The sequence below is a fragment of the Triturus cristatus genome, chromosome 4_1 (genome assembly GCF_964204655.1).
Source record: "Triturus cristatus chromosome 4_1, aTriCri1.1, whole genome shotgun sequence".
In the NCBI taxonomy this organism is placed as follows: Eukaryota; Metazoa; Chordata; class Amphibia; order Caudata; family Salamandridae; genus Triturus; species Triturus cristatus.
Window position 1 is genome coordinate 517,139,278 of NC_140585.1, and position 12,581 is coordinate 517,151,858.

Here is a 12,581-nt window from a genome sequence, read left to right on the forward strand (position 1 = left end):
GTGTCACAACAATATAATGAAGGCAGACAAATCGCGACGAGTGCGCACAACATATGCAGACAGTTCCAGTCCCAGTCCAGCCCATCCGTGAAACCATGGTGATAGAAATCAATCTAGCCCTGGCCCGATCGCGGGCGTAAGATTAGACTAGCCCCCACATGAAGGCCCCGCAGCCCGTGCAGACAAAGACAATATGGCCGCTTGGGAGAAGATGGAGAAGTAGAGTCACAAAATGGCCGCCGATCATCTATTGAGGTCCCCTTGTGCACCATATAAAATCCAGACCTGGCCTGTAAAGTACAGGAGTTCCACATAAAAGAAGCCGTAGGCCACCGTGAACGGTTCCTCGAGGACGTCAGATGTCGCTCAGCTGGATATTCTTGCGGGCGCGGTGAGGCAGGCAACAACAAAGCAGGCAGCAATGAACGGGGAAACAAAGTGTCCACAATTGAGCAGGAGATCGATTGATCCTGGGTGCCGGGAAAGCCAGATGCAGACACCAGTGTAGCACGGTTATACCCAGTCGTTGCGTCCCCGCAAGAGGACAGAGGCACTGGCAGACCCACGTCTTGTTGAGAACAAACAGGGCGCTCACGACCCGCAGCCGACAGTATGGAGTCGAACCGCTCACTCAGCGTTTGCAAGCCAGCAAACAATTGCAGACGAAAGTCCCGCAGGGCAGCCAGAACGGAGCCGCATGTCAGCGGAAGCTGCGCCCCCACATCGGCAGCAATCCGGGACGGCACTGTGGAGCTGGAGTCTGGTAGAGGGAGGGCGAAGCGGGCAGCGGGCGAGACCGGAGCATCACCCCCCAGCAGCGAGCAGGCAATCAACGCCATGTCTTACCGCTGAACGGTACAGCGGCCAGGGGGGGGGTCGTAACAAGGAGGCAATTCCCCGCAGGTCTGCGCCGCAACAGATGAAGGCCAACAGTCGCTTCCCCTCCCTCGGACTCTCTTTGCAGCCGACTAGGCAATAGAAGAAGGGGGTCTGCAGCCTTCCACAGTGCGGGCCACAGAGCGGGGCAGGAGACCCGCAACACCGGGGCTTACCCTATAGCTCCAGCCCGTCAGGTGAAAGGTGAAGGAGGTGTCCGGGCGTCTCTCCCCCGGCTCGTCTGGCGACAGTCCGTGGTGTGAAGCGGGATCGGGGCCGCGGGGCTCAGATTTGCGCCGGGGGTCCAGTGACTGCGGAGCTTCCAGGGGGCCGGCCAAGGCCACAATGGAACAGGGGTCCAGCGCGGAGAACAAAGGCACCAAGAGCTCCGGCATCCGGGCGGGCTCAGACTCCGGGAAAGCGGCGGCGCGTTCAGCGCGTCGTCGCGCACGTTGCACCTCGAAAATCGGCGAGGATAGGAATCAGGATGATAGTCCGAGGCCAAGGGCCGGCGGAGCCGGGCGCTCAAGCGTCTGCTCCGGTCGCCATCTCCATTGTTAAATTGTCAACTTTTTGAAACAGATGCTGCTTTGTAATGTTACAATTGCATGTGGCAAGGCACGGGCTAGCTGGCTTCTGTCTGTTTTAGGCTGTAATCTCTTCAGGCAACTATATAAAGTGACACACTGTACCAGTAATTAATAAGTTAGTGACTAGATCAACTAGCTTGGCTCTCCCCCTATGGCTAATATACTATGTAATTGTACCTTATTTTCAATGTGCACTGTAGAAAAACATTGCCATTGCATAGCCTCATTTTTCCTTATTTAATTTTAGATTCTGAGGTTAAAATAGAAACTGTGTTAGGCTGTTTTTTATGTTGAATCTTAACCCCTTGCATGGTTCTGACGGAACCACTCCGTCATGAGCCACGGGCGCCGTGTGCTCATGACGGAGTGGTTCCGTCATGCTGCGGCCATTGACGGCCGCTCCGGCCACGCGGCGCTGTTTCCCCACCTGTGCGGGCGATCAGCGCAAGTGGGTGGAGTCATGATGGAACCACGCCGTCATGAGCACAGCTCGCCCGTGACTCATGACGGCGTGGTTCCGTCATGAGCATGGCGGCGCCGCACTCACCCCAAACCCCCCCAGCGCTGCGGTGGAATTCACGCCGCAGCGAAGGGGTTAAAGGTTGTTGATTGCCACTTCCACCTTTCAAATGTGCAACAAAATTAGTCTGGTAATCATTCCAGGTGTGTATCTTAATTGTTCTGGATGAGACCTCAGAACAAATCCTCTTCTTTAGTGTGAGTTACTTGGAAGGCTTTTGAGGAACTAAGATAATACGATCTATGTGAAGCCAGTAACACACATGGCCACCTTCCAGCACAAAACAATCCTTAATGGTGTTTTCTTCAAAATACAGCACTTGCGGAAGGAGAAAATAACAAGGAGAAATTGAGAGATTTCTGCTTGTTACACCTCTCTGGGGAAAGCTTTCACATTTTGAAGTATTCCCAGTGGAAGAAATAGGATAGTGGTTGTCTGCGGTGAGAGCCCTGGTCAAGCAGCAACCACAGCCCTTGTCAGAGTGAGGCAAGAACCAGCCCTAAATTAACCTGTGCTCATCCCCCTGATAGCTTGGCACAGAGCAGTCACGCTTAACTTAGAGGCAATGTGGAAAGTATTTGTGCAAACAGTAATAAAGTGAAAACACCACACAAAAAGGATCCCACATAAGATTAGAAAAGATAGTTATTTCATCATAAATAAAACTAGACCAAAATGACAAAATTTCCAATTGGTGGAACCGGAGATATGCAATTTTAAAGATGTTAGTGAAAATAGCACCAAAAAGCACAAAGTGGCAACTGTGGATATCTGTTTGCATTGGACCTGGACAAATTCACAAGTCCAGGCCAACCGCGATGGAGCATGGGCTGTCTACAGTGATCCCATTAGGCTGGCTGAACAAAGTACCTTAAATCCTAGTTGACGGAGCATTGCGAGGACCGGTGTTCAAGATGTGTCATGCAGATGAACTGATGCATCGGTTCTAAGGTGCGGCGAGGCTGCGATGCAAGGTCCAGATGTCGTCATCGAGAAACCGGTCAAGGGCTTGTGGTGGGAAGACCGCCATCGATGATGTCACACCCTCACAGCGACACGTCGGTTCCAAGGAGCTGCGAGGCTGCCATTCGGGGTCCGGCGTCATTGAGGCTGCCGTCAATGAAGGATAATGGGCCTGCGCCAAGGATGATTAGCGCAGAGGAGGTTCTGAAGAAGCTGTGGAGGAAATGCAGGTCTTTGCGATGGTTCTGACCCGTGCAGCAGCAGCAATGCATGGGTTCTGCTTGAGGTTGCCCCGTGCAGTAGAAGAGATTAATTGGTTCTGCTGGATCCACAGAGGCTGGTGGAGCACCATAAGCCCACTTCCATGGGTCCAGGACTGGGGTGGTACCACTTGGCAGGGTAGACTCGCAGATGGCAGAGTCCCGTTGCAAATTAATGGAAGCTTGTTGTGCTCCTGAGGCTTCAGCTCAGGAGGCCAGCCAATTAGCCCTTAGAGTCACTCTGGGTTTCTGAGTCCAAGAGATGCGGGTCCAGTCCTACTCAACTTGGCAAGAGGGCAGCAGGTCAACACAGCAGGGCAGCAGTCCTTCATTGAAGCAGTCCAGCAGAGTGGCAGTCATTCTTCCTGACAGAGTATCCACAGGTGCTAAAGTGTACTGAAAATTTGGAGTCTAAGTACTTATTTTTATACCTTGGTGCTATCCTCCTGGAAGGTGGGAGAAGTTTTTGGACAGTGGCTTTGAAGTGCATGGAATTTCCTAACTCCCCTGCCCTGGTTTCAAGCTTCTGCAATGACAGTGTGGAAGTGATAGGTCCTTTGTGTGAAGGCAGAGCACTTCCTATTCTGTTGTAAGTGGAGCTGTGCTCAGCTTCCCCCCCTTATTCTGCCAGATGGCCCATTGAGGCATACCTAGCCCCAAATTGTGTGACTGTCTGGGAGGAATTCACAAAGTATAACTCTGTTACACCTAGCCAAGTGTCCCAAGGCCGGCTGCAGAGACAAAAGGGCAAGGGCAGGAAAATGCTAACTTTCTAAAAGTCGATATGTCAAAATTGAAATCAAAAACCCGACTTTATCTATAATAGGGTTTTTCAGTACAATTCCAAAGACAGTAAACATGAGATAGCTACCTGCTCCAAATTGGACATTACAGCTTATGAAAGGAAATAAGAAATCCCCAATGTGGTCCTATTGTAAGGGTAGGCCTCACAATAGAGAAAAAAGCATTTTCAATGCAATAGTTATTGTATATAAAAGAGTTAGAGCTATTGGTGTTGTAAATTAAAATATCTTTTACTTATGTGTTTTGGTTTGAAGTGCTGTGGCCTTTGAGACCTTATAATTGCTTAGCAATCCTGGGTGTTATTTTGGAAGGGATTGAATAGCCATACAATTACTAATCAGTGGGTCATGCAGTCTGATTCAGGAATACACGCTTGCCCCGACTACATCTTTAGATGATTTTGCAATATCAAATAGTGCCAAAGTCATCAGCTGGCATTTTATTATAGGCACATGATTTCCCTTATTGTTTTTTAAAGCACATATATACTTCAAAGTCAAAAAATCTATAGGCAACAACTGAAATTTGTGGTATGACAAAACAAAATACAGTGCACACAGATGCTACAGACAATCATGAACACATACCAGATGGCACCAAACAACCTAAAATGATGGGGCTTTAGAGCACCCGAATGGCAACATGCTATTTTGTTTAGGCCTCCTAAAACCCATGCAACAGATGAAGAAATTTGAACATAAAATAGACACTTAAAGATATAATCTGTTTTTCAGTGAAAAAAAAGTAATGCTGAGTCACACTGTTCAGAAGGGAAGCACGAACACGGAGCTCAATATTCAGAAACATCTCTCTGGTCCACTGCCTGTTTCCAAGCAGAAGCTGCCTCTGAGCAAGCGTGGTCAAACTCAAATATTTTTGATCCACACATTCCCTGAATCATGCGACTCCCCACTGTCTTCACTCGCAGTTTAGCACAAAATTTGCAAGTGATTTAATGTCTGAAGATGAATGCATGCCTGGGGGCAACAACCTCTGAGACCTGCGCACAGACTTCCAGTTAAAACAGAACAAAAGCTAACATTCCAAAAAACGCGATCTGGGCTGAAAACAATCAAATAAATTGTGCACATGGAGTCCTGGTTAAAATGGAACAAAAGCGATCATTACCAAAATGCGGCCTGAGCTGAAAGCATCTAATATTTACCTTATCTAATGCACAGTGTGTGGATGTTGTGAGGACAGGCAGGGAGGGGCACCGGAAGAGAGACTCAGGTTCCACTATGTAAATTTAAAGTGAAAGCGCTTGTTCAACGTTTCTGTGCAATGAAGGGAACACATTACCCATGCTTTCACGGGGGTGCTCAGGGAAAAAAAGAGAGGAAGGGGTAAAAGGTTGGGGCATGGTTGAAGGGTGCCTCAGTGAGGAAAACAGATTAAAAAAAAAAATTAAAAAGCAGATTGGCTTGGTGAGAGGATGTGGCATAACATCGAGAGCTGCTGACTTTGGAACTGGGGAACCCGGTTAGAGTCTCAGCGTTGCAGCATTTCAGAACAGACCGCTCAGGTATGCAAATCCCAAAAATAATAGTGCACGAAGTAATATAAGGAACAAGCTGCGACGCAGGAGGGGGTTGTGCGGCGTCATAATGAAAACACATGTTGCAATGTCTTCGATCTGGGGTGAAGGGCATCAGAGGAAAGAGTTCCTTCAAAACAACAGATAAAGAATGCCAGCGTGAGGAAACTGTACTTGGCTGGTGCTTCTCATCCTTGACCACAAGTGAGGTATTGGCTGCACGAACAAGTAAGGAGGCAGCAATGAAGAGCTACGCTGGAGTGCACCTATGGTAAGCAGCAGGCAGAAATAAAGCTGTTTTAGTGAATACAGCAGGTCTTGCATACAGGGCATGCGTGATGCCTAGGCTCGACCTATAAACACATTTTGATGTTTTTCCACTATCAAGACATGTAAAACTGAAAAATGCATGTCCAACCTTTCAATTACAAGGGACCCTGCCCTATGGGCTGCCTAAGGGGTGACGTAAATGTAATAAAAGGGGAGTTTAAGGCTTGGCTAGGGGTTTTTATTGCCAAGTCGACATGGCAGTTTAGAACTGCATTCAGGCTGCAGTGGCACGCCTAGGACTGGTTCTAGGGTCCACTTGAGTGGATGACGCAATAGGTGCTGCAGGCCCACAGGTAGCATTTAATTTATAGGCCTGGTATATCACTCTACAAGGGACTTATAACTAAATAATATGCTAATTTGGTATTGGCCAATTTAACCATGTTTTAGGGGCATGAGCACAAGCACTTTAGCACTGGTTAGCAGTGCCAAAGTGCACAAAGTCCTAAGGCCACAAAACTAAGTTCAGCAAAAAGGAGGAGGAGAAGCAAAGGGTTTGGGGAAGGTCACCCTAAGGCTCACTGGTCTAACACCCAGGTTTACAAGTCTTTCTAAATCCGCGAATGTGCCAAAATCTATGGGTGGAAGCATTGGAACACTTTCTCAATGCAAAGTGACACAAGGCAACACTTTGCGCTGCCTTGCATTACCTTGTATTTACTAAACCACACAAAGCCCTGCAACGTGCCTTTTCATGGCTTAGTAAATAACAAAAATGATTTTGTGTCGGGCTATTACACAAAAGTGATGCAACCATGATGCTAAATCTTTTTAAATCTGCCCCACAAAGACCTTTGTTTTAAGATTTTTGGGTGCACACCAAACATGTTGTAACTTTAAGCACATTATACTACAGGATTCGTATTTGGACTTACTTAGAGAAATATACTGTAAGAGTCTGAGCTCTGACATACTAATTTCTGCTTTCCACCAGGTTCTCTTCGTGGACATCTCATTTCAGGACTTCCTTCTCCAAAGGGAATAAAACACTCTGGATCTCGTTCACCGTCATGGTCTTACTTGCAGCACTGATGAGTTTTCTTGCAGGCCTGTCCTTTCAGAGACATTCAGAGGCAGCTCCCATTGGTATTGGAGACACGTGGACATCACTTCAGCAACTTCTGTGGCCTTACACCGGACTTCGGCACAATGGTCAGCCACCAGTATGAGATTAGCGCTGCACTTTCAAACCACCTGTTTGCGTTCCTAGAAATCCAGGGAAATCTCTTCTTGTTCTACTGTAAATAAAGTTGTACTTTTATGCATCAAAGTAAATAAGCAAAAAAGAATGCAGCATACACAGTGTGATTTCACAGACCTATTTTATACTTGTTCATTTTATTATATGATAAAAAACAGAAAGGGTTGAGGCATGGAACAGGGTAAAAGATATTTTAATGTAAACCTTTAAACAGATTTTGAAGACTTTTTTTTTTAGGATGAGTGCTTTTCAAAATATGTGATTTGCTACTGCAATTTTACAATTCTGCCTCTGCATGTCAAACAATACTACATAATGTTTTTCAATTATGGATAAAATACAAAACTTAATACTTATTAGTTTTACACTCGTATGGTACAAAATAATGGTTGAGAGCTCAAATTATGTGAAATGACACCAACTCTACAACAGACTTTTTCCGGGTTTCTTTTTGAGAAATATGAAGAACATGTGACTATATTTAATACTTCAAAATCTAATTTAATGTGTTTTCTAAGATGGTTTAATAAAGTTATTTATATATGACAAATATTTATGAATATGTTAATACTCTAGTATAGTTGAGCAATTGGTTCACACAGTCCACAAACAGATAATTCGAGCTTTTAATTCTCTCTATTGCTGCATCACTGGCATAACATTTAACCATGTGGAAAAGCGAGGAATGCAATTCACTGTCCTCATAAAGGTCGTCTGCATATTCCTCGCTAGATTCAGTCATCTGAAGCCTGCATGCCCTCTGTGAGCTTAGCATGTAGAGAGACCAGTCTTCATCTTTAACTTGTTCAGTTTTCAAACGTTCTGCAACCTAAAATAGATCAACATAAACAAATATTAAAGAACAACACAGGGGTAGACCATTCCTCACAACACTCTAGCTCCATCAGCTACTACCCTGCTCTTCCAACTTGGTTGGACATTTACAACTATTCAAGGTTCTTGGAACATGAAAGATATTTGACTACATTGCTGAACAAGTACACCTTTGTTGCCCAATTGAAGATTCTTCCACCCCGCATGGCATGAGTCCTGCTTATGTATGCCCCCGGATGCACCATTTGTCAGCGACGCTGAATGGGGAAAAGTTGCAATTGGAAGTCACTCGCTCCCGACCTTGTAAGCACATTGATCTATACATTATTCTGGTCAAGTTGCAAGATTTAGGTTTAAATCTTCCTTTCATGCCCAGAGTAGTGTGTGTGTGTGTGTATATATTCACTGAGAAAACCATAGGTTTTACAGACGTTATAGTTAGGAATTAGCATTTAAATAACTTTTGAAATTCACTAAAAAACCATAGGTTTCAGGGTCATTATAGTTAGTTGAGCTAACTACAACTCGCGCGCCCGCAATGCACTGCTGATGGTGTCACATATTACATCACTCATGACATGGTCAGTGACATCACTGATGACATCATCCAGTGAATGTGTGTTTCTATAAAATGTAAATATGTTTTATATATATATGCGCCAAGGTGTATTGAAGAATGAATGCATTTACAAGTGCCTAAAGGAATTATTTTGTATGTATGTGACTGACTGTATAAGTGAGTGATTGAACGGGTCTTACTGAATGCATGGGTTACTGACTAAACTGTGTAAAAGTCTGTATTAGTCTCTCCATTGGTGTGTAAGCAACTGCATGGGTTGCTGAATACCTACATGAGTGTCTATATAGGCTATTGATTTGTTGTCCGAGTATCTGTATGGGTCCCTGAGTGTCTGTGTGGGTGGGTGGGAGTATAAGTCTGTGCATAGATGTCTGAGTGGGTGATTCAGTATGGATTAAAACGTGCATCTGGAAAGGGCTGTATGGGTGAATTAGTGTTGTCTCTATGGGTGTGCTGGTGAGTGAATAAATGTCTCAGTGGTTTATCTGTGACTAACTACATATGTTTTAAGCCACTATATGTGAGTGTTGGAGTATATAAATGAGTATACGTGAGACTAAGTTATTTCAAGAGTGGGTGTATAAATAAGTGTCTGCTTCGATCAGTGATTGTATAAGACAGTAAATATGTGTTAGCATCTGTATAAATAAGTGATGTGGTATGTCTAAAAATAACAAAGTTGGTGTGTATAACTGTATACATGATTAAATGGATATGTAATTCATTCTTTGTATTACTGACTAGGCGTGTGAGTAACTTTCTGGATGAGTGGCAGCGTATGACTGCATGTATAGATGTATGAGTGCATATTATAGTCCTCTATTGATGAGTAACTACATGTATAAGTGACTGGATTTGTGTGTAGACCTAGGAAATAGTGAGTGCTATGTAGTATATGGCATTCTTCTGTGTATGGTTTCAAAAATAGTAGTCCGCATTTTAGAATGGGTGTATCAAAGTTTATATTAGAGCATCAGTATGTGCATCAGATTGTCACGTGGATGATGTCATCAGTGATGTCATTTGAGATGTCATTTGAGATGTCATGAGTGATGTCATCAGTGATGTCACTGACCATGTCATGAGTGATGTAATATGTGACATCATCAGCAGTTAGCTCAACTAACTATAACAGGCAAATTTCTCTGGTTTTATATGAGTCAAATGTTCAACTAACTATAACATCCCTGAAACCTATGTTTTTATTTTTGTGAATTTCAAAGGTTTTTTAAATGCGAATTCCTAACTATAACGTCTGTAAAGCCTATGGTTTTTTCAGTGAATTTCAAAGGTTTTTTAAATATTAATTTCATATTTTAATATTGATAAAACCTATATTTTTTCTATTATAATTTTAAATATTTTGGAACTCTATTATACTTCTTGTTTTTAACTTTAAAAATCATGTAATGTTTTTTCCCCAAAAAATATGTATATTTTTTTGGGGGGGGGAGAAAACTGCACTCCCATACCGGTATTGCTAAACTCGTAAATGATGCGCATTTCGTATCCGACGAGTTTGTGGCACGGCGTCCCGCATAACATCATATACGCATGAAGTCACCCCAGGTACTACTTTGGTACTTTGGTATCCGATGGGTACGTAGTACCAAGCCACGCATTACGCCATGTACGTATGGGGTCGCGCCTGCTGCGTGTTGCGTATTCGACGAGTACACGCTGCCAGGCCCTGTGTTATGTCACAGACATATAATATCACGCCGGGTACGCCATTCCCTTTTTTTTTGTCTCAAAAGTATATCTAAATAACTTTAAACAGTATATGGGAGCGCGCGAAAATCTAAATTCTTTTAAACATTTTTAACTGTAATAAACTTATATTATGATAAATATATTTTGTCAAAATCTCATTGGGTGCGGCCTTCTTGCGCGCTCGGTGCGCGATTGCCATGTGACCTTAAAAAAAAAAAAAAGCATTTGATTGGTTCATAACATTTCCCATTGTAACAGTTGTACGAGTCCACCCATTTTACTCATTCTCTCTACAGCGTTTGATGAGCGACACCTCTTCTGCTTAGAAAGCTTTTTTGAAAAGTGTTTTCCTGTATACACATATCTTATACTACACACAACATGCAACGATCATCTTGATCAATATTCATGCTCTGTACATTAGCTTTCCACGTGTGATTGCCATGCATCTCAAACGTTCCATCAAAAAACAAATGTGTGTTACAAGATGCCCATAGTGTGTGTGTCTGCACATTATTGTACTACCTTTCGGCCTGGGTATTGCTGGCTCTAAGGAGCATCATCAGCCACAGGCAGACTGCACATCCTAGATCACATGCCATCTCATTAACAATAGTTTCCGCCCTCCAGACACATGCTACACTAATCTAAATTGCACACTCTGTGAGGTCAAAACTACAAAAACACACAAGTACACTTCCTGGCCAGGCAGGAACTGAACAACGCCCAAGTCCCCGGAATAATTATTCACACCCCTACGCTGGCCTGGCGTACGCAAGCCCAGCCCAGTTTGCGTAGGTATAAATAGGATAACCACGACGCCACACGTCCCTCTTCTTCCACACTACCTCAAATGATTTGCCGCATCCACCTCGCATATCGCAATGTGCAATAAAAGAAAGAAATGGATCCATGAGGTGTACTCCATCCTGCCAATCAACACGGGCTCTAAATTGTGAGCCCTACTGCCCGTCGTCTATGAAAGGGATCCAGGAGGTGTACACTCTCCTGCAATCAACACTCCATCTGAATTGTGAGCACTGCTGCCCGTAGTGTTTGCTCACACAACAAGGACAGCAGGTAAGCAGAGCGGCCTGGGTGCACAGGGCCTCCAATTGAGCGTGCTGCGGTGAGAGGGGTGGGGTGTTTCAGCCTAGCTGCGCAGGTCCGAACAAACAATATTGCCATGTGTTATGATGTGATCTTTGACCTCATTCAGTCACATCTCTGTCTCATTTTAAAGACCTGCTGGACTGTACTGTAGGCCTGAGCTAGCAGGCAGCGCTGCCCTACAGACACCTCTTCAGCGCGGTGCTGCGGGAGGGATGGGGTGCATCACCCTGAGTGCGCACGTGCAAAAAAGCGATGTTGCTGTGCATAATGATGTGATCTCTGACCTCATTCAGTCACATCGGTCTAATTTTAAGGACCTGCTGGACCGCACTGTAGGCCTGAGCCAGCGGGCAGCGCTGCCCTACAGACACGCGGCGTTGGCTTTTAGGACACTGTAGTGAGCCCCTTACTAAGTGTACATGCACACAGGCTCCCGTCACTGCATTACACGCGCACATTATGCTTCAAGCATGCGCTCTGTTCCTTTGTATGTGAACGTTGTCATAACATATTATTATTTAACCTTGTGTATTCTCGTGCACTCAAACTCCTCTTTGAACCACGATTACCACTAACAGTTGGTAGATCGTACTTCAAAAACGAAGGATGCACTCAACTCCTATTTTCTATCAAGCTTGAAATAAACCTTTTACCTCCAGACGTTTCCACCATTAAATTATTTCTCCCTTTTCAGACATTCCATTGATTGCCACAAGAAGGGAGGAGCGGGAGCTGACCCCGCAATGATGCCTTGGCATTCTGACACCTTCCATCGTGGTATCAAGCACCGTCCCCGACCGGAGACCAGGTCTATCGGACAAACATACCCCGGACTAGGAGCTTGCACCAACACATCGTGGGACACACCAGTGGTGGCAGGTGAGCAGTGAAGCCTCGGTGTGCAAGACCTACAATTGAGCACAGTGCGGGTGAAGGGGTTGGGGTGCAGTACCCTGGGTGCACAGGTGCATGCAAGCGATTTTCCCGTAGCTAATAAAGTAGGACTATATTATTAAACAACGGCGATAACATTATCACCACTTTAGCGACAGAAAACTGCAGCTAAAGCGACAATAAGGGGTTGATAATATGCCCTTGTAAATTCCCATAGAAGCCCAGGTTCACACCAGAACCTGGGCTTCTAAGGGAATTCACAAGGGCATATTATCAACCCCTTATCGCCGCTTTAGCAGCAGTTTCCTGCTGCTAAAGCTGCGATAATGTTATCGCCCTTCCTTCATAATATGGCCCATAATCTCT

At 44.8% G+C, this 12,581-nt stretch overlaps 2 protein-coding genes across 10 annotated transcripts in view; one reads left to right on the forward strand and one right to left on the reverse strand.

Moving 5' to 3' along the window:
• Positions 1-7,633, forward strand: part of IRAG2 (inositol 1,4,5-triphosphate receptor associated 2) — a 1,211,571-nt gene extending 1,203,938 nt beyond the window's left edge. For all 7 annotated transcript variants that reach the window (XM_085652757.1, XM_085652760.1, XM_085652761.1 and 4 more), the window contains one exon: positions 6,815-7,633. In XM_085652757.1, the coding sequence (XP_085508883.1) occupies positions 6,815-7,049 (235 nt within the window). In that variant the 3' untranslated portion in view covers positions 7,050-7,633. The remainder of the gene's footprint in view (positions 1-6,814) is intronic.
• Positions 7,498-12,581, reverse strand: part of DNAI7 (dynein axonemal intermediate chain 7) — a 543,004-nt gene continuing 537,920 nt past the window's right edge. For 2 of the 3 annotated variants that reach the window (XM_085652767.1, XM_085652765.1), the window contains one exon: positions 7,498-7,910. In XM_085652767.1, the coding sequence (XP_085508893.1) occupies positions 7,635-7,910 (276 nt within the window). In that variant the 3' untranslated portion in view covers positions 7,498-7,634. The remainder of the gene's footprint in view (positions 7,911-12,581) is intronic. The other variant, XM_085652766.1, reaches the window with a different exon arrangement.